This window comes from Camelus dromedarius, chromosome 1 (genome assembly GCF_036321535.1).
Source record: "Camelus dromedarius isolate mCamDro1 chromosome 1, mCamDro1.pat, whole genome shotgun sequence".
In the NCBI taxonomy this organism is placed as follows: domain Eukaryota; kingdom Metazoa; phylum Chordata; class Mammalia; order Artiodactyla; family Camelidae; genus Camelus; species Camelus dromedarius.
This window is the reverse complement of record NC_087436.1, coordinates 8,956,235-8,979,317: the sequence shown is the minus strand read 5'-3', so window position 1 is coordinate 8,979,317 and position 23,083 is coordinate 8,956,235. Positions and strand designations below refer to the sequence as shown.

The following is a 23,083-nucleotide window of genomic DNA, read 5'->3' as shown; positions in this document are numbered from 1 at the left end:
ATCCCCTACCCCCAACCCATTCCCCTCGTCCCCTTGTTGATAACTACTAGTTTGTTCCCTGCATCTATGAGTCTGTTTCTGCTTTGTTATAGTCATTATTTTGTTTTATTTTTTTAGATTCCAAATATAAATGAAAGCATATAACATGTGTCTTTCTCCATCTGACTTATTTCACTAAGCATAATACCCTTCAGTTCTATCCATGTTGCTCCAAATAGCAAAATTTCATTATTTTTTATGGCTGAGTAATATTCCATAATATATATATATATATGTATGTATATGCTCATCTTCTTTATCCTTTCATCTGTCGATGGACATTTGGTTTGCTTCCATATCTTGGATATTGTAAATAATGCTGCTAGAAACATCAGGGTGCATTTTTTGGGGGGAATTATTTTTTCAATTTTCCTGGGTATATACCCAGGAGTGGAATTTCTGGATCATATGGTAATTCTATTTTTAATTATTTGAAGAACCTCCATACTGTTTTCCATAGGGGATATGCCAATTTACACTCCTACTAACAGTTAGGTCGGGTTCCCTTTTCTTCACATCCCCGCAACTTTATGCATTGTGTTTTTGACAATAACCATTCTGATAAGTGTGAGGTAATATCTCTCTGTGGTCTTGATTTTCATTCCCCTGATGGTTAGTAATGTTGAGCATCTTTTCATGTGCCTGTTGGCCACCTGGATGTCATCTTTGGGAAAATCTATCAGATCTTTTGCCCATTTTTTAATTGGGTTGTTTGTTTTTTTGATATTGAATTATATAAGCTCTTCATATATTCTGGATATTACCCTCTTACTAGACATATCATTTGCAAGTATCTTCTCTCATTCAGTAGGCGGCTCTTTTGTTTTGCTGATAGTTTTCCTCGTTGTGCAAAAGCTTTTAAGGGTAATTTGGTCCCATTTGTTTATTTTTGCTTTTGTTTCCCTTGCTTAAGGAAAAAGATAAAAAAATATTGCTAATATGTATGTCGAAGAGTGTACTGCCTATGATTTTTTCTAGGAGTTTTATGGTTTCTTGATTTACATGTAAGTCTTTAATCTACTTTGAGTTTATTTTTTGTATAAGGTGTGATAAAACATTCTAATTTCATTCTTCTACATGTCACTACACTGTCCAGTTTTCCAACACCACTTATTGAAGAAACTATCTTTTCCCCATTGTATATTTTTGCCTCCTTTAACATAGATGAATTGGCCATATGTGTGTGAGCTTATTTCTAATCTCACTCTTCTGTGCCATTGATGTATGTGTCTGTTTTTGTGCCAGTATCATATTGTTTTGATCAGTTTAGTTTTGTAGTATCTGAAGTCAGGTAACGTGATCCCTTTAGTTTTGTTCTTTTTTCTCACGATAGCTTTGTCTATTCAGGGTATTTTGTGCTTCCATATAAATTTTAGGATTATTTGTTCTATTTCTGTGAAAAATGTCATGAGTATATAGATTGATAAGGATTATGCTAAAACTGTACATTGCTTTACGTAGTATGGACATTTCAACAATATTATTCTTTTCAATATATGAATACAGGATATTTTTCCATTTCATTGCATCATCTTTAGTTTCCTTCCTCATTGTCTCATAGTTTCAAAGTATAAGACTTCACCTCCTTGATTAAGTTTATTCCTATGTGTTTATTCTTTTTGATACTATCGTAAATGGGATTATTTTCTTGCTTTCTCTTTTTGATATTTCATTTTTAGTGTATAGAAAAGAAGCCAACTTTTGTTTCTTAATCTTGTATCTTGCAACTTTACTGGATTCATTCATTAGTTTTTTTGGTGGAGACTTTAGAGTTTTCTGTATATAGTATTACGTCATTTCCAAATAGTGATAGTTTTACATCTTCTCTTCCAATTTGAACGCCTTGTAATTCTTTTTTCTTATTTGATTTATGTCACTAGGACTTCAAATACTATGTTAAATATAAATGATGAGAGTGGCTATCTTTGTCTTGTTCCTGATTTTACTGATTTTAGAGAAAAAGCTTTCAGGTTTTCACTACTGAGTATGATGCTAGCTGTGGGTTTGTCATAATGGCCTTTATTATGTTAAGGTAATGTTTCTTAAACATCTACTTTGTTGACAGTTTTTATCATGAATATGTGTTGAATTTGATCAAATGCCTTTTCTGCATGCATCAAGATGATTATATGCTTTTTATCCTTTGTTTTCTTAACGTGGTGTAGCACATTGACTGATTTGCAGATATTGAACCATTCTTGCATCCTTGAAATAAATCCCACTTGATCATGGTGAATGATCCTTTTTATATATTGTTGCATTCAGTTTGTTGAGGATTTTTGCATCTATATTCATCAGGGATATTGGCCTGTAATTTTCATTTTTAGTGTCTTTGTATGGTTTTGGTATCAAAGTAATGGTAACCTCTAGAGTGAATTTGGAGTGTTCTCACCTCTTCATTTTTTGGAATAGTTTGAGAAAGAAACATAGTAAGTCAAGTAGAATTCCCCTGTGAAAACATCTCATCCTGGATTTTGGTTTGTCAGCAGTTTATTGGTCACTGACTCAATTTCAATACTAGAAATCAGTCTGTTCAGATTATCTATTGCTTCTTATTCAGTCTTGACATATATGTTTCTAAGAATTTATCCATTTCTTCCAGATGTACAATTTCTGGAATATCATTGTTCATAATGTTCTCTTATGATTGCATTTTTGTGATCAGATGTAATATATCACCTTCCATTTTTATTTTGTTTATGTGGGTATACTTTTTTTATTATTAAGTCTGGCTAAAGGCATTTATTTATTTATTTATTTATTTATTTATTTATTTATTTATTTATTTATTTATTTATAGAAACAGCCCTTGGTTTCACTGACTTTTCTTTTTTTTTTTTTTTAAGTCTCCATTTATTTTCTCTCTAATCTTTATTGTTTCCTTTCTTCTGTTGAATGTGGACTTTGTTCTTCTTTTTCTAATTTCTTTAGATGTTAGGTTGTTTATTTGAGATTTTTATTCTTTTCCAGATAGGCCTGTATCATTAACAATTTCCCTCTCTGAACTGTTTTTGCTGTGTTCTATACATTTTGAAAAGTTGTATTTTTATTTTTATTTGTATCAAGGTATTTTCTTATTTCCTTTTTGATAACTTTTGTTGACCCACTGGTTTTTTAGTAGCATGATGTTTATTCTCCATGTGCTTGTATGTTTCTCATTTTTCTTCCTGTAATTCGTTTTTTGTTTCATACCTTTGTGGTTGGAAAAGATGCTAGGTAGAATTTCTATCCTCTTAAATTTGTTTAGACTTGTTTTATGGCCTAGAATGTGATCTATCCTGAGAATGTTTCATGTGTACTGGAAAAGAATGTGTATTCTGATGTTCTGGGCTGTAATGCACTACGTATATCTACTAACTCCATCAGTTATAATCTGTCATTTAAGGCCATTGTTTCCGTATTAATTTTGTCTGGATGATCTATCCATTGATGTAAGTGTGATTTTAAAGTCCCCTATTACAATTGTATTATTGTCAATTTCTCCCTTTATGCCTTATATATTTAAGTACTCCTATATTAGGTGCATATATGTTTATAAACGTTATATCCTCTTATTTTTTTGATCTTATTATCATGACATAATGTCCTTCTTTGTCCTTTATTTTATACTTTGCTTTAAAATCTACTTTAAAACAAAAAGTCTACCCAGCTTACATTTTCCCATGGAATATATTTTTCCATCCCCTCACTTTCAGTCTGTGTGTCTTTAGCTCTAAGGTGGTTCTCCTGAAAGCAGCATATAGATGGGTCTTGTTTTTTGTTCATTTGTTTTCTATCCAGTTAGCCAGCCTATGTCTTTTGATTGGAGTATTTAGTCCATTGACATTTAAAGTGATTATTTCTAGATATTTACTTATTGCCATTTTGTTATTTTCTGTGGGGTTTTTTTCTACTTTTTTTTTTAATTTTTAGTTTTTTCTTTGTGGTTTGATGATTTTCTTCAGAGTTGTGTTTGCATTTCTTTCTCTCTAGTTTTTCTATACCCATTGTAGGTTTTTGATTTATGGTTACCATGGCATTCATATCTGTTGGCCTATATCTACTTGATTTAACCTGATAATCATTTAAGTAAAAACACATTCTAAAACCTATGTGTTTTTTTTTACTCCCCAAACCATGTTCTATGCTTTTGATGTCATATTTTACATCATAATGTCTATCTCTTAGCTACTGATTGCAGCTATAGTTGATTTTATAATTTTTTGTCTTTTAATCTTCATAACAGCTTATTTAAGTAATTGATTCACAGCCTTTACAATATACTTGCCTTTACTAGTGGAATTTTTTTGTACGCTATAATTTCTTATTTCTTATTGTAGCCTTTTCTTTTTCACTGTTAAGTGAAACTTTTAACACTGCTTGTAAGGTCAATTTAATATTGATTAACTCAGATTTTGCTTATCTGGGAAGCTCTTTATCCTTCAATTCTAAATGATAAACTTGCTACGTAGAGTTTCCTAGGTTACAGCTTTTATCTTTCAATATTTTAAATATATCATGTTAATCCCTCCTGACCAGCAAAGTTTCTGCAGAGAAATGAGCTGATAACCTTATGGGGGTTCCCTGGTGAGTGGCTCTGTTTTTCCTCTTGCTGCCTGTAGAATTCTCTTTTTGTCTTTAACCTTTGCCATTTTAATTATGATATGTGAGTTCATGTTGTTTGTGACCTTCTGTGCCTCCTGACCTGGATACCTGTTTCCTTCTTCAGTTTCAGGAAGTTTTCAGCCATAATTTGATCAAATATATTTCTATCCTTTCTCTCTTTTCTTTCTCAACCCCTTATAATATAAATGTTTGTACACCTCATGCTTACCCAGAGATTCTTTCAACTATGCTCATTTAAAAAAAAAAGTTTTTCTTTTTGCTGCTCCTATTGAGTGATTTCCATTATTCTACTTTCCAGCTCACTTATGTGTTCTTATCACCTCGTCTGCTGTTAATTCCCTCTATTGTGTTTTTTGTTTTATTTATTGAATTCGTGAGTTCTCACTGGTTCTTTTTTGTATGTTCCAGTTCTTTGTTAAAATTTTACTTTGTTCATCTATGTTTTCCCCAGTTCAGTTAGCCTTCTTGTTTCTGTTGCTTCAAACTCTATCAGTAAATTACATTTCTCTATTTCTTTAGGATATTTTGGGGGTTTTGTTGTTATTATTCTTTCATTTGAAGCATTCCTTTCTTTTCATTTTTGTTTAAATTTCTTTGTCTCTATAAAATTTGGTAAAGCTAGTTAGATTACCCACCCCAATCTTGATGGAGTGTCTTTGCATGGGAGCATCCCTATTCAGTCTGGGTATGTTCTGTGGCTCTGGTGGGAGTGCTAGGTCTGAAGGAAGCACAGGTTGCATCGTCCTCTGGATTTGGTGTGTTGCTGGGAGGTTGGGCTGGAGTTGGTGAGGCCAGAGCCAGAGCCAGGCGCAAGCCAGGGCTGCTTCTATGCTCAGTAGACCTTACTGCCCTAACTAGGGCAGGGGCAGAGCACCTGAGTGCTTGGGGCTGCACTTCTGTGCTGCTTTCACATTTGCCCCAGGTGCACATGCTTTGTGTAGGGGCTGCAGATGTAGTGCCGCACCAGTGAGCTGGCCCTGCCCCCACTCAAGTATGCACAGGAACTCATGAGCTGGCAATGACTGCATCTGCCCTGGTCTGGGGTCTGAGCTGGCCCCATCCCCTCCGAGTGTGCACACTCCCATTGGCAATGACAGCCTCCATAGTAGTGGGTGTAGTAGCACCGGAGCATGATGGGCTGGAGCAGGAGCGTAGGCAGGCTGAGGGTGTGCTGGGGAAGTGCTGGCAGCCTGGCCAGGGCCCCAGGGAGTTGCAATCTGCTGCCTCTGTGATGTGAATAGGATTAAGTCTGTGTCTGTGCTCTTTAAGCCCGGAGACTGGGTTCCTTATAGACTTCCAAGAAGCTCATTTTCAAACCAGCTTAGAGAACTCACTTTTCTGGTGTTGGACCCACAGGTTGTGGTATCTAACGTGTAGCTTGAATCCCTTGCTCCCCAGGGAGGATTCCCAAGCCTGTGTATCCCCTCCTCTTCTATGTCCTCCACCAGGGATGCAGGTCTGTGCCTGACCCCTTCTCCCTTCCTATCAGACTCCATGTGAACCTTTAGTTATAGCCTTGGTTGTAGAAAAGCTGTTTTGTTCATCCCAGGTAGATTTCAGCAAAAGTCACTCTATATGCATTTATAGTTTTGACATGTTTGTGAGGGGTGGTGAGCCCTGTCTCTTCCTCCTCCACCATCTTGATCTCTCTCTCTCTCAAGCCCTTTAATCTTAGTAAACCTCCAAGGATATACAATTATCCTCCTTTTACAGATGAGGAAACTGAGTTACAGATGGTTAGGTACCCACCCAAAGTTCTGAAGTTTGCAACTGTTGGAGCTGTGATTTAAAATCTGGGATCAGAATCCATACTCTCAATCATTATGATGCAGTCATGTAGAGAGATGGCTTTTAAACCAATCATCGGAAAATATACTCTAAGCATCCAATAAAATTACTATAATTTAAGTTTATAACCACTCAAAAGTTGTTTCTTTTTTTTGCAATATATAATTGTCACTGACAGTAAATATATGTATGCACACATATATATGCATGTATATATGTGTACATATTATTCCTGAATATATATATATACACACACAAATAGATATATATGGTGAGAGAGAAATTTATATATAGACTTCTTTACTTTTCAGTTAGATAACATTCTCAAACAAGAAAAGCCAATTTACCCATAAAAGCAAAAGGACTGAAGTCGCTTAGTTTGATTTTAGTACAAGACTATTTGATCCACCTGTACTTTTCTGATGCCAGTGGAGATTGTTAGACTGAATAACAAGACAGATTCTTCATGATTTGTTCATTTGCTCAAGAAATGCATCTGTGATTGCCAAGTGGCAAAGGTCAGACAAGAAAGGATCTGCTGTTCGAACCCCACAAGAAGTTTTCAAGACACTGTTTTTCATTGCTATTCCCCCTTATTTCCTGCCTTCTATACAGACATTTCCTTTCTCTTATTGGAATGCTGTGAATGTGAAATGTGACATTTGTTAAACATTTACTGTGTGCCAGGGCTGTGCTTTCTGAGGATTAGTACATGCAACGTTTGCTACACTTCTAGGAGATGGTCTATACTCTTAACCCCATATTGAAGGTGGTACAACGTGGCAAATAGAAGCAATTTATCCAAAGACATAAAGCTAGTAAGTTGTAGAGAATTTGAATTGAGGCAGTTTGACTTTTCAGCCCTTGTACTTAAAGACTATAATCCTCATTGGGTTGGGACGTGAGAGTTCAAGGAGGAGGAAAGAAGGGGAAAATGTCAAACGTATTTTGTAAAACGTTCATCTGCTAGTTCTGCCACAAGTCCCTTCTCTGCTAAACACAATGGAACCCTGATTATATTATATTTTTCTTAGACTTTTTTTTTTTTGTTCTTTTCATTTGAAACATTGACCACAGCATATAATTTGGACATAAGTATCCAAATGATTTTCTGTTCTTTGTCCTCAGGATTCCTGATTCAGGATGGCCCTTGGGGATCTTGTGAAAACAAATACTGTGGTTTGGGAAGGCATTGCGTTCTCAGCAGAGAGACGGGGCAAGCGGAATGCGCCTGCGTGGACCTTTGCAATCGGCACTACAAACCTGTGTGTGGATCTGATGGAGAGTTCTATGAAAACCACTGTGCAGTGCACAGAGCGGCCTGCCTGAAAAAGCACAAGATTACCATTGTTCACAACGAAGACTGCTTCTTTAAAGGTAAATGCGGGGTGAGCCCAACGTGCCCCCTTCCTGTTTCCTTCCTCTTCTCGACTGATGCCTTTAAGTTTAAACTCTAGCAACACTTTTTTATGGCAAGTGTTTAAAAAGAGAAAGAAAATGTGAGCCTAATGACACCTATAAGCAGTGAGTGTGTAGAAATTTACACAGATACAATTCTGAGCTGTGAGAACAAAGCCGGCCAAAATATGACTCACAGTGTGATACAGCTTACAGCATTGCACCATATGGCTTCCCAATCAGGGTGCTTTTCTTAGGGACACCAAGTGGCCAATTCAGTCCACAGGCCAAATCCACCCAGTGAAATGCACCTGGAGTAAAATTGAGGGAAGAATGAATGCCAAGCCATGCTGTGATAACATCCCATTTCTTCCTGATTAAAAACGATGGCTTCAGTTTGCCCCACACAATTCAAATTATATGCAACCTGGAAATATGCACAGAAATAACTATGATAAACTCATGCTAAACCCAATTAGTAAATCCGAGATGACAATTATTTAAAATTTGAAAGTTACTGGTATTTATTTTCATGGTACCCAAAATCATTGGGAACTCTTATGGAAAACTACTGCTGAATTAGTTATTTGACAAATTATTTTAACATGCTAGATAAATAAATCACTGAACATCTTTAATGCCACTTATTTATTTATAAGTTTATTTCTTGTTTATTTATTCATACTGGAGAGAATATTTGCTTATTAATAGTCATAATGTTACCAACTACAAACTTGTTCAGCTTGCCATACGACAGGCCAATAAATCTGGAGACAAGGTGTTGGGGCAAGGAATAGCGACTTTATTCGGAAAGCCAGCAGACCAAGAAGGTGGCAGACTAATGTCCTGGAGCACCATCCTCCCCAAGTCAGAATCCAGGCTCCCTTTATACTAAAAAGGGGAGGGAGGGATGCTTGGTTGTTGCAAATTTCTTGGTGTGGGAATTCTTTGTTCTTGGAATCCTTTGTTCTTGCAGCTGTCCACATGGGTTAGATCATGGTGTCCTTGTAAATCTCCAACAAGACAAACGTTATTTTCTATTCCGCAACGTTTATCTCTATAGTAATGGAACAGTGTTAATATCCTTAGAGGTCAGAGCCTTGAGGATGGGCTCTCCTCTCTATGTCAGGCTATAGGCACCACTCTTTTACAGAAGGTGCAGAACCAGCAAGACTAAGCCTAGGGAACAGAGCCCGGGGTTGAAGTCAAAGGAACAGATCTCATATGCAGCCAGATTTGTCCTTTTCTGTTACAATCATCCAGACTGAAATTGTAACATTTTCAATATATACAATTTCCATCATTCAAATAGGTCAGTGATCAACCTGTGATTTCTAATCTTTAGTTGGTTCCACCTCCAAGTTCTCAGACTGTTTCTGAAGTATATTTACCCTTAAAAGCTTGTGTGATATTTTAATTCTTAGCTTAGATTTATGGTAATGTATAATGTTGTTCATTTGCCCACTAATTAAGTTCAAATGACTTAATTTTTTTTCAAAGTTGGTAGAATCAATAAAGTATCACTCCCAAGGTAAAAAAAAAAAACAAAAAAGATACACAGAGCTTTTCAAATGGTACAAGATGAAATGCTCTGTATTCATTGTAGCTACTAGAAGCCCTTGATACAACTTAGATAAATTATAAGAAGAATTTCCTTACCCTAGTGAACTCTCTGCACCTTGAATACATACACTGAGAATTTGATGATATCAGATTGTCTTCTTTTACAGAAAGAATAGCAGTTGCTTTGGTTTCAAGTTCAGTTCATTATCATCTTCCATCTAATCTATTTTATAAATGGCTAACGTTGATTCTATGATCATTGTGTATTAATACTCATAGAAGCATGTATCTTTCTATGATTCTGACCTGAAATGGTATAGTGAGAATTTTACTGTTCCACAAATCGATGCTATCACAGAACTATATAAATAATAATAATGTAAACTTAATGCTAGTAAGTCCATTTAGAATCATATTTTAATGTTGAGGTTTTGTCCAGCTGACAACCAGCAATTGATTACACAGAAAGATATACTATTAAATATCATGTAAGGGGAAAAATGTCTGGTGTATTTAATGTTCTGCTTTATTGCTGGAGGTTTAGCATAATGCAACTCAAGACGTCAATCTGCACGGAAACAGATGAACTGGATATAGTTAGGAAGTTCACCTTCCTTGTGAGTTACTTCGTGAAACAGTGGTTTGAAACACCTTTGTTTTTCAGACTTGTACTAAGCATATTTATTAGATCTATGATTGCTTCAAAATGCTTTCCCATCATATGTAGTATTGCAATTTAATTCATATAATCTGGGTGAGTTACCAGGGGTTAGCGCATTGCCCAGGTCCCAGAATGTATGGGTCTTCTGTTTGTTTATTTGTTTTGGTGGTTTACCTAAAATACATAAAAAAGACTTAATTTCAGAAGAAGGGAAGTGAATAATATAGAATAAAACAATAAATTGCTTGTCTTATTAGTGTGCAGTTAGCCAAATTTTGGACATAAAAAAGATTCTGAATACCTGAAGACCTGATAACTGTGATGGCTAAAGTTAATTCTTGTGATTGTGGATTATATTTTCTGTGGAATTTCAACAATTTGTATTGTTCCCAATAATGGCCCAAAGGAAGAAGCCAGTCAAAATATTATGTTCAAGAACTGCAATAAACTTACACTTAAGTAGATATTTTCAAATGAAAAAAATCAAAACAAAAATTACAGGAATAAGTTTTCCTCCTTAAAAACAATGCTACATTTAGATCTAACAAAAGGTGATTATGAAAATCTTGGGGTAGAAATCAGTAAACAAGAACCTATAGGCCAAGTCCAGGTCCCTGCTAATTTTTTTTAGGCAAAGTTTAATTGGAACATGGTCTCACTGGTAGTTTAGGGCCCTGGTGCTATTGAAATACAAAAAGAGAGTTGAATCTTTACAACAGAGACAGCATGGCCTGCAGAGGCTAAAAAATGTTTTATCTGGATCTTATCAATAAAGGTTTGTTAACTTCTGCTTTGAAAGATTTTTAGTGCCTTAAAATTAATTTTTAAAATATCTGCAGGTCTTTACGAACTTACCTTCTTGGCCGTGGTGGTGAATACACAGGCTTGAATATAAGTGCCACACATAAATCTGATAAATTCAATACGTGAAACAGATAGGACTCTGTGTATCTATTCATTGTTTTAAAATTAAGATTTGAGTCCAGATTAAAAGCATCTATATCTATATTTCTGTCTCTATATCAACACATGTATCTAATTTATAGCTATAGCTCTACCAATATCAATATATCTTCTTTTTATTATTAGCATTAAATATTTAAATGCCTTCATAGTAGGCTCAGCATTTACTATTACTAACTCAAATATGGACATGAATTCACTAAGAATTTTCTTTAGTGATTTATGACTTGTGGAATGCTAGATAAAGCACACATCGATGAACATAATTTTTTTCTAATGATTTCTATTCACATGTATTTGACTATGAAGAAGTTCTCTATCAGGAGATACAGAATATTGTGAAATTTGTTTATTGGCATCAAATACTTTATGGTGTTGCTTAGCATAGAATAAAACTTTCTATTTTGACATAATGCCTAGCTATTCACTGTGATGGGAGTTTTGTCTTAATTCCCCCATCACCACCCGCCCCGCCCCCTCCCTAAACAGCTTTCTAACTGCTGTGATTCATGTGGGTACATATAACAAAGGAAAATTCCTCTCAGCCCGGCCCCGGGTCTGTCTGTCACGCGCAGCAGAATTTACACACTCAGGATCTAGAAGCTGGAATATAAGAAACTCAAGCTACAGCCTATGCCAAAATGAGTAGGGAATTAAACCGTTTTATGAGAAAGTCAATTGTACAGAAACTCTTTTGCCATTGACTGTGTTGAGAGTAAAGCTGCCATAAAGGCAAATGTTGTGTGCACTTAAATGTGCATCACAAACAATAACAACTTGGGAAATATGGTTTTTACAGCTCTCTGTGCGCTCCTTGAATGAGAGCCGACACTGTGTTCTTTCTCTTCGGGGTAATCTGGAGCGATATTCATACCATTTTTAATTCGTTCTTTTACCTGATTATTATTGTTTTTTAAAGGCAGGATTTAATAGAACATAGGCTAGAAAACTAGGTTGCCAATGATGTTTGAAACTAGATCAGTAAATGCCATGTGCAAATCTGCAAGTGCTTTTAGGGTGTCTTTTTTTTTTTTAAGGGCATCCTTTGTAAATCTTCTATTTCATGTTTAAGCAGGCTTGTGTGCCACTTCATGAAAAATAATTGTGTTGATAAATACATCAACTTTGGTAAATGGTACCCAGAGATTGGTTGGTTTGTTCTGTTCTGTTTTGTCTGGTTTTCAGTTGGGATTGGCCAAACGGAATTACAGGGGGTGGTGAAGTGAATAACGTGGCAAATCATAAATGTACATTAACTCTTTTGAGGCCAGAATGCTGACACTCAGAAACTCTAGTGCCTCTGAATAGTTTGTACCCACAACCTTAAAATAAATTATATTAATCCCTGAATTTCATTAGATCCCTATTACATTTTTCTGATTGGATGACAAAACCAACTGAGCTGTGTTTCTTTTTTTTTTTTTTTCCTTAATTAAAATTTTTCTTTATTTTCATTATTTGGTGGGGGGAGGTAATTAGGTTTATTTATGTTTGGAGGGAGGACTGGGGATTGAACCCAGGACCTCGTGCATGCTAAGTATGCACTCTACCACTTAAGCTACACCCTCCGCTCTGTATCTCATTTTTAATATTTATTTTGCAGTGAACTTTTAATCAGTGTTGAGAACATAGTCCTGCCGTCATTCTTCTCATCAAGCAGGAACTGCAGAATCCTCTGTGTGACGCATTCTATAACAGGCTTTAGGAATCAATGCTATGGGTACACTCCTAAATTCACTATTTGTTATTAGAATCATGCCAAGTGTTTGTTTCTCCTCTGATTTTTGAAAACTCTGTAAAGGATGTTGCAAACATCACATATGGTACGTGTTTATCTTCCATTTATAGACAGGTGGTAGATATGTGATAGATTCCACATATAATATGAAAAAATGCTCCAATCAAGGGTGATTTAAGTATTAGGACCACCCAACAAATGTATTTAAAAAAAACTGTGGAGAGAGGGAGGGAGCGGGGGAGAGAGAAATGAGAAATACTGGGTATTATTTGTGTCAAAATGCTTTCACAACTATTATATTATTAATTCATTATAATAACAAGCCAGAAGGCAGTAAGTCTAAAAGTTTAAAAATGGCCTGCCAACATTCACACGGTAAGTTAATGCCACTGGGACAGGAACCAAGGGATTTTGGCTTCTCTTTTAGTGCACGTATGCGCCAAATATTTCTACTTAAGTCTATAATACCATCAGATCTTACTTGCCTGTGATTTTTAAAAATTTGCTTTTTATAGTAATTTCCATGTAAATACTTTACGTTATTTAGAAACAGTATTTCTCACTGTGGTACTTGTAAGGATTAAATAATGCATTTAGCACAGGTCTTGGGCAACAGAAGAACGCGGTGACAGATAATGACTGGGTTTAAGACTGAAACTTCAATAACTGTGAACATTTGATGGCATTAAATTTTCAAACTTGAGTCTGGGAAGCCACACATTTTCTTTTAGGTTTACATTTGATTTATAATCTTGCATAAAGAGACGCTGGTCAAATCATTACAGAACTGAATTCGCCAGCTCACAATAGACTACTTGATGGTGATAAGTTTTCTGATACTTAAAGACAAAAACTAACTCAAGTTTAGGAACACCTTTTTTACTAGGTTCCTGATTGACATTTGAAAAATCTTACCTCATTGTCAGCTATCTCACTGACTTATTTTGCACTTAGTTTGTTTATCTTATACTATAAATAGAGTATCTATTAGATGTGTAACAATGCTATTTGACTCCCCTACATCTCCAAAGAAATTTAGAGACTATGTGGACTTCTTATTGCATTTATTTTTTGTTGTCAAATTTTCCTTTTTTGATGGCATATAGAAACTAAATTTAATTTTCAGTTGAATAGTCTTATCTTATCTTGTTTTTGTACATTTCTATATGTATCATTTTCAGTGTCCATTTATAAAATAAATATTTTAGTTTAATATTTTATTTCATGTTTTCTATGGACATATGAATATTCTATTAATAGTTATGAGTACAATCTTCAATAGTGATGGGAAAAAATGAGAACATTTTATTAGTGCAAATAATTTGTCATCTGTCTTGAGGCTATTTAAATATTATCTCAGTCATTACCTCTCACGGACACCTTCAATTATTGTGTTTATGTTCTCAGTATCGTATTCTCGAATGTCCAGTGTGATATTTCTTTAATTTGCAAAGTGAAGAACATTTTTAACAACTGTTATTTGTCAATGTGGATGATTTTTCCTCTTTGGTATTTCTTTGCAAAAACTGGATGGTGAAAGACTTCCCATTGACGGTACTCAGTATGTGTAATTGAGGAGAAAATGTTCTAGAAAATGCAGTTGAAAATTTTTCTCCATTAGTCTGATTTATACTTCACTTCTACAATCCTTTCCGAAGGGGTGCCTCTAGATTTTTCAGAAAATTTGAAAACTTTCTACTAATAAAAATGTAAAACTAAATGAGAAAAGAAGCTTTGCATGTGGTTATCACCTAGAGAGTTATGTAAAAACACGTTTGGAGGAAATCACAGTGAATAAAGGAGATTTGACTCTTTCCAGCACAATGAAAAAGGCATAGGTAATTAGCCAGTGCTCTTTTGATGCTGGTTAAGCGAAGTATAAAAACGCTTTCAATTCAACTAACAAATACTTAATTTAGTGCAATAATATGCAATCAGGTTGGTTTTAATTCACGACACAGCATCATCTAACTGTAAACTTTGTAACAACTTTGTGGATACAATAGAGTGTTAGTCTTCTGGGTGGTGTGTGTTCAGGGAGAATGATACACGTCATGTTCCTTTGTTTCTCTCAATATATGAATTTCCGATGGTTTGTATCAAGTCTTTCTAAACGTGCACCCTGAGATCAAGACATGAGTTGCGATTACATTTTGTCAGTACTTTTTCCTCTTGACCATTTCTAAAGAACTCAAAAATGACCATCAAAGTTGTTCAATAGATTCATACAATAGACCAGGCTGAATTGAAGTCCACAATATGTAGAAAGATTATGGAACTACAAGTTGATTGATTTATGTATAGATATATCTTTATATAAATGTATATAGATAGATAGATGTCTACATAGAGATAGATAGATGATAGATAGACAGATGATAGATAGATAGATAGAACCTAGATAAGTTCTTCATCTCCAAATTTTGTTAGAATTAAAACATAAAAGAGTAACTTATAAAGAAATGACAGTCACAGACTGGCCTAGCATACAACTTTGTGGTAATACTACAGATTTCTGAATGGAAATTTTCACCTGGTCTATGTCTACCATAAGTCAATAATGATTTTCACAAATCCATAATAATTTAACACAAATTATAATATAAAAAAATGGTAACATAAATTCAAATAACTGATACCATTTCCAAAGCTTTCCTCCCAAAGATTCAGAATAACTTAGGTCCCGGTTCGGTCTTCCCTGGTGAGTGCCATTCATTTTAATGGTAACACTGTGACTCAGAAGTCCACAGGTGAAATATTTCTGAGCAGCACTTAAAGGATGGAGGTCACAGGTTGGCCACTCTTGGGTGATAGAACCAGGAGCAAGATGAAAATATGGCAGGCAGCCAAATCAAAAGTTACAATTGAGATCAGAATAACACATTGAGAATCTAGGTGGATTCACAGAAAAACAAGTACAATGATTTCATTTATAGAACATTTAGTAGAAAAGATGTGCCAAGACTGGACATAAAATGTTTCTGTGTTTTACGTTAGATTTACACGTCAGACTGTCTGATATAATTTGCTGTGGATTGGACATGGAGTTTATGGAATTTAAAGAAATATTCTGGAAAAGGCAAAGCTATAGAAACAATAAAAAGATTGTGGTTTCCAGCATATGGGGAAAGGGAAGGAGGGAGGAATGAATAGATGGAGCACAAGGGATTTTTAGGGATGTGCCACACTGATGAGGTATGTTGAGGGTAGGGGAATATATTTGTGTGGGTGGGGAGGGCTATGTGTAAACTCTCTGTAATTTCTGCTCAATTCTGCTGTGAACCTGAAACTGCTCTAAAAATAGTCTATTAATAATAAAAAAATAAGCTGAGCAAACAAATAATTTGAGGCATCTTCTACTGAAATGCGAAACACTGGTGGACTCACATTTGGAAGTGGATGTAAGGAATACACACACACACACGCACGCACACACACACACACATTTAAGGACAGTTAAATTCAAATCCCTTTTAGGCAAGCAAGGAAGGATGCCATTTATGCAGTTGGATATGAGTCTACAAAGATTTTGGAGCACGAGACATACATTTTTTAGGAGTTAGAAGCACGTCAATTAAGAGGCAAGACCAAAGGACTCTGCAGTTGAGTTAAACTAGAGCATGAATGAGTGAACCCTGGGAAGCGAGAGGGCTGAGGATAGACCCTTGCTGTACTTCAGCCACCAGGAAGTGGAGGCAGAGCAAATAAGGCAGGAAATAGAGGAGGAAAACCTAGAGCGTGAAGAGACACAGAAGCTAAGTAAGAACGTTTTTCGTGGAGGCCAGAATGGTGAGCTGAATTAAATGTTACCAAGACCAAGTCTGACAGGGATTGAAAAATGACCACTTATTTGGAAAGATTAAGGCCATGGCTGACCTTGTAAGAGTTGGTAAGAGAGAAAACGGGCTGAGAACATGAGAGTTCAAGCAGAGAAAGCTCATGGGAAGAGTGTTTCTCTAAAGAAGAGCAGATGTATATAGAGATACCTCCATCTCTGCCTTGGCCTCTGTCTCTATCATATATCTATGTATCGTGATCTGGAGGGGGACATGTAGGTAGGACCAGTAAAACAGAGAAGGGAAAACTTATAGGACAAGAGAAAGAGGGACTATTGTCAGAGCAAAGCCTTTGGTTGGGCTTGAGAGACTGGGACCTAGAGCACAAGGGGCGGATGTCGCTTTAGATGAGAATATGGATTTTTCATCCACTCAACAGAAGGAAAGCAAAAATAGATGCTTTCTGGTGCGGGTAGCAGGACATATTTCATCCTATAAATGTGTGTTGTTTTCATCGGGTTGCTTGTAATTTCTTAATGAAGTAAGAATTAAAGCGTCCGTTTAAAGCATCAGAGAAGAAAGTTTAGGTGATTTGAGAACAAAGGAAAAAGGTTGTGAAACAAGAAACAAGGAGAGAGAGAATGGACCAGGGGATACAGCAGGGCTTCCAGGAGTGCTGTCGTATCTCCGCTCGTAAACTTAGAGTGAGAGTGGTCTGTCATGGCTGTGTATTTTTCTACAAACACAGTCAGCTGCTTAGTGTAAGGCATTGAAAAGATGAAGACCTGGGTTGAACCAGGATTTAATTTCTCCAGGGAAGACTTATGGGGGGAGGGGATAGCTCAGTGGTAGAGTGTATGCTTAGCATGCACAAGGTCCTGGGCTCAATCCCCAGTACCATCATGTTAAAAAGACAAAAAAAAGAATTATGTAGGAAGAAAGAGTCCACAACCATATTTTGCATCTCGCTCAATGGATAGTATGATTCTGTTATCTCTGTGCTTGCTACTCTAGCATCCAGAGATCTCTTGGTGAATATCTTCCGCCTCAGTTTGCATATTGACCAAAATGGATCCTTACACCCTAGACATTGTATTACACATTTTGGCTTAACTTCCTAATGCTAGTATTAAGTTTACACCTGTGCCTCTTAGGTAAAACTTCCAGTAATGAAATCTGTTTAGACTAGTTAGCCAGGGTGCACCTTTCCAAGGAATTTGGCAAGCATATAAGCCTAAAATAGCTACTTAACTTCAATGGCTTTCCATCTCTCTGATCAATTTGCAGTTGCCATGATGGACATGGGAACATTACACAAAATATTTCTATTAAGGGGAAAAAAATCACTATGGGCAGATAACTCTCGAAAACAATGTGGAATCTAAAAAAAACAAAAAAGAGACAAATGAACTTATTTACAAAACAGAAGCAGACTCATAGACATAGAAAACTTGTGGTGACCCCAATCGTTTTGCCTTTATCACTCGCCTGCTGTTTGACTCCTTACCTGACCATCAGCAACTAGCAACAAAGAAGAAACTGTTACTGAGTACAAACTTGTTCTGCTCGCCACATGATAGGCCAATAAATAGGGAGATGAGGTGTTGGGGCAAGGAATAAACGACTCAGAAAGGCAGCAGACTGAGAAAGTGGCAGACTCGTGTCCTGGAGAACCATCTTCCCCAAGTCAGAATTCAGGCTCTTTTTATACTAAAAAAGGAGTGTGGTTGGTTGTTGCAAACTTCTTGGTGTTGGAATTCTTTGTTCTTGCAGCTGTCCATGTGGGTCAGGTCATGGTGTCTCTATAAACCTCCAACAAGACAAATGTTGTTTTCTATTCTGCAATTCTTTATAGGAATGGAAACATGTTATATCCTTAAAGGTCGGAGCCTTGAGAATGGGCTGTCCTATCTATGTCAGGCTCTAGGCAACATTCTTTTACAAAAAGTGCAGAACCAGCATGACTGAGCACAGGAAACAGAGCACAAGGTTTGAGCCAAATAAACAGGTCTAATAAGATTTCTTCTTCCCTATTACAGAGCCATGGTTGTTATTCATGATATCTGTAAGTGTTCATAAGATTCCACTCTGCTTGGTTCCTTGTCATTTTCTCTGGGCACTTAGATATGTCTCATTCTTAGGACACTCACACCTCTCTTCCATCCTTCTGTCACAAAATCCATCTTCTATACTGACTTGGAGTCTGGAATTTTTGACCTTTTGAAGTTATCACAAGTTTACACAGGCTGGATTCTAATTTCAGAGTTCATGTGCTAAAGTCACACATTACAACTGTCTGAAGGTAGGTCCTCCAGAAGACTCAAGTCTCAGCCACATTCTGAGTCTGAAGGAAACTTCAGTCTCAAACCTGTCCGCCCTCCTCCTCTTGGCTTGGTTGCACTTTGAATGATCAGTGTCCTCTGTGCTCGGTTAATCTCAGCCATGAATCCACCGTCCACACCACCACGTTTCCCTCATTTTGAACTTCGGGGGCAAAGGTCACATTCTTTATTCCTACCTACCAGTGCATGGCCAGAGTCTTCACATCAACAGGAGAAATAGCTTCTTGTTGTTTTTTTTTTTTTTGGCTTTATCTAAGGCATGCATATTCACAAATTTTGAGGGAATACACTTCTCTCAAAGTGAATGTGACCCATTTGATTTAAGCTCATATTATACCAAGAGGCCATTCAAGAGGCTGTTTCCTGAGCACAGACCACCTGGGACTTGGCGCAGCGTTTCCAGGTAAACACACAAAGTTCAGTTGTTTCTGACTGAGCACCACATGAACACAAGGAGTTGCATTGCAGCTGTATTTTATTGTCCGCCAAAATTTCTATCACAACTCCACCTAATTTAATCATCAAAAAAATTGTTAAAGGAACTACAGTGTGAAGGAACATCTCCTATGAAATGAAAATTACTTGACAAAAGGATAGTATTTTTATGGCTTATTAAAAATGAATTTTTATATATCAGATTTGCTAAGGCACGATATCACCCAACTGCCCAGGCCTATGATAAATTCCTCATAGTGGGTAAGAATTAAGTAATTCAAATGCCAATTTAAAAATAGTAATGCATATGTACATATATACATATTTATACAAAACTTTAACTTTACAGTAAGATGACTGTGCTCTTTTTAACCTTTTTTGGGGGGAGATTATTAGGTTTTTTTGTTTATTTATATTTAATGAAGGCACTGGGGATTGAACCCAGGACCTCTTGCATGCTAAGCCTGCACTCTACCACTGAGCTATATACCCTCCCCTCTTTATGTTTTTCCTTTATTGAGTGAAATTTTTTGTGTTTTGTGGGCTATTTGTGATTTTTGTTTTTCTAAGGATAGCATAAAAACCATCTTTTATGGTCCAGTTTCTCTCGCATGCCAAACATACCCTTACTCTTAAAAAAAAAAAAAAAAAGAAATTTACATAAACCGAACACTATCAGTATTGCTTTGTATAGATTATTTAGAATAAAGTAAGATTTCAACCGTAAAATTTTCTTTTTCTGAGGAAAAGATGAATGAGATATTTCAAATAATTAGCTCTCATCACTAATAATGGATTGAATCTTGAGAAAATAAACCTCTTATTTATAATTATCAAATCGTAAAGCACTTGAATAAACTAAATTGTGAGCCAGTTTAAGAAATGATCCTCTTGATTTCTTAATAATATTTTTGTCTTTTTTTCTGTATATGTATTTTTTTTTTTATTGAAGTATAGTAGGTTTACAATGGTGTGTCAATTTCCGGTGTATGGCACAATGCTTCAGTCACGCATGAACATGCATATATTCGTTTCATATTCTTTTTCACCATAGGCTGACGTGACATCATCACATTCATATTGCACACCTGCATCTCCAAACTAAGACTGATGTTTAAGTGCCAAGATCTGTGAGTTTGGAAGTGACGATATTCATCAGGGGTTTTTTTTTTTTTTTTTTTTTTGCTTGTATCTGAGTTAACAAATCGGGGAATCTTAATGAGAGTTGAGAAAAACGTATTTCTTAAAGTTTTAGAATTTGAGATTATAGAAAAAAGGAGTGATTTTTTTTTCCTTATAGGACTATCCTAGTGTGTTTTAGGATAGACAAGGTAAGTTTTCTTTTTCCTGATTGTTTTTTCCCATGAGCTTGGCTCTTGAGTTTTTCTAGTAACAGTTTCTGTCATTGTCATAACATTACCTTTCACCTTCTATCTTTACATGATTGAAGAAAGCGCAAGAGACTTGGAAGGTAAATGAGGGGCCCAGAGTAAGACAGAAAGGATTTGGGACAGGCTGTATCTGAATTTCTGTTAATCAGTGATTGATCTCTGCCTTGCATGCTTTTGGAAAAAAAAGACTGAATATACTTTGGGAAATCCACATACGATTTCCCCAACAGAGATGTATTGCCTGTAACTAAGTACCACAAGGAATCCTCCCTATACCCTCAGTATAATATTGATGTCTAATTTCAGGGAAAATCCAATGTGACTTCAATAATTGAGCTATCTGCCTTTTGATAAGAATTAAAAAAAGAAGTCTTGAGATACCTAAGATTCTTGTTGTATGACAGCAACTGATAAAAAATACATTTTACTAAAATTCAAATATAGTTATAACAAGATATTTTAATAAGTTATCCTTGAAAAGGAATAATGGTGAGGAAAGAAAGAAATGAAAGGGTGGTTTCCAGTAATAATACTTGAAGACATGAATGAAAAAAAGTGGTTCTCATTTTTCTTATTTTTATGGGACAAAGCTATAATGGTTTTTGAGGGATCTAGATAAGAAAGGTTTTTTAAATTATCTCTTTATGCCAGAAGGAAATGAAAATTACATTTGAAAAGGACACTTGGGGCCAGTCACATCAACCGCAACTTTTAAAATTTGTTAAAAGTGATGGCACATAAAATGACAGAAAGTTATAGAACATTTAATAACCTGATCAAAAAAATGAATGAAGTTCACGAAAAAAATAGTATTAAAGCTTGAGTTTTGGTATCCTGCAGGATTAACACTCATTAAAAAAATACCACAATAAAAATCCTGAAAAGGCGTTTAATATTGTCTACTGTCAATTCTTGTAGGGTGAGCAGCCTGACTTTGCTGATTAATTAGATCTTACCCTTCAAACATCCAAAAGCAGTTTTCAAAATCTTAATATTGGTGGGCAAGCTAGCAAAAGGTAAGATACCAGATGTGAGAGTAGCAAATATGAAGTGTATCCACAAAAATACTCTTTGGGGAATTATTTTTAAAAAGTTTTATGTTTGAATCCTTTCAGCCTCACTGTAACTAATGACACAAATTCACTGAAGAGAAGGAAAATCACTGCTGTATTTAAATTTAGCCCTATTGCCTTTGTCTGTTATTTTAATATGTGTCTGTTCTCTTGTCTGACCATTTAAAAGATGATGGATTTAAAAAAAGAAAAAAAAACTGTGACTGTAGCAAACAGGAAAAAGATATTTTGGCTAAGGATTATTCGTACCTATAAGCAGGTTGATGGGAATCTCTGTCTTCAATTATTGGACTTAAAGGAATGAATTCTCATTTATCAGATTAGATATCGCATGGCTTTACATATTAAATTGATTTTACAGAATTTTTTTTAGGAAGATGCAATCTTCATTAAACTTAATGAAAAACTAGGCAAAATATTGCCATGTGTAAAACATAATTGGTAACAATATTAAGTTGTTAAGTATTTTAAGGAACTCAGCAAGGAAACTTACCGGAATACATATAGCAAAGCATGTCTAGAAAAGGAAGGAAACAAGAGATTAAAAATGTTACACCTATACACTCACCTTTTTTGGGGGTTGAACTGATACATACCCAGCCTTAACGCCAGTCTGTATAACTACATATCCATTTCAAAGATGAGAATGAAATTTACAGAAGACAAATGAGATTGTTACTTTCTCTCTCAAAAGATGTAAAATGTATTTTAATACCCCAAACAATATGTAGTCTCTGAGTCACAATTTAGGTTTCAGAGGATCTGGTAAACACCTGTACTTTACAGTGCATCACTTTTATCCCTAACTTTTCACTCATTTCAGCCTTACACCCGTTTTCATTGATGTTTAAACACAGCGAGCTCACTGCCACCCAAGGGCCTTTGGGTTCCTGTCCAAAATACCAAAACATATTTTGATACTTTTCTTCAAAATGCATTAAGTATTTTATACTTAATTTTATGTATATGTGTGCAGGTTTTACATTTTATGTATAATGTGTGCAATTTTTAAAGTAGAGAACACATTCAGTACAGCTTAGTAACATAACAGAAATCTTGCTGGCAATTTTTGCTTTCTGTTTTTTGTCAGCCTTTCTTATTAAACGTAAACTCAGTGAAGGCAGGGACATTTTCTTTCTTATAAACCATCTGTGCCAAGTCTAGCCTTGAGGTAACAACTCAGTAAATAAGTAGTGAATAAATGAAGGAACAAAGAAAAGAATAAATATTCAAGAATATCCCTTCAGAAGTCTTGAAAGATGACAGTAAGAGCAGTTTAGAAAAACATTTTCAGGTTATAAATAAATGACT

General features: G+C 35.6%; 1 protein-coding gene across 3 annotated transcripts in view; it reads left to right on the top strand.

The window, feature by feature from the left end:
• Positions 1-23,083, top strand: part of FSTL5 (follistatin like 5) — a 663,480-nt gene that overhangs the window by 224,111 nt on the left and 416,286 nt on the right. For all 3 annotated transcript variants that reach the window (XM_064487260.1, XM_064487220.1, XM_010986860.3), the window contains exon 4: positions 7,561-7,809. In XM_064487260.1, coding sequence (XP_064343330.1) covers positions 7,561-7,809 — 249 coding nt within the window. The remainder of the gene's footprint in view (positions 1-7,560; positions 7,810-23,083) is intronic.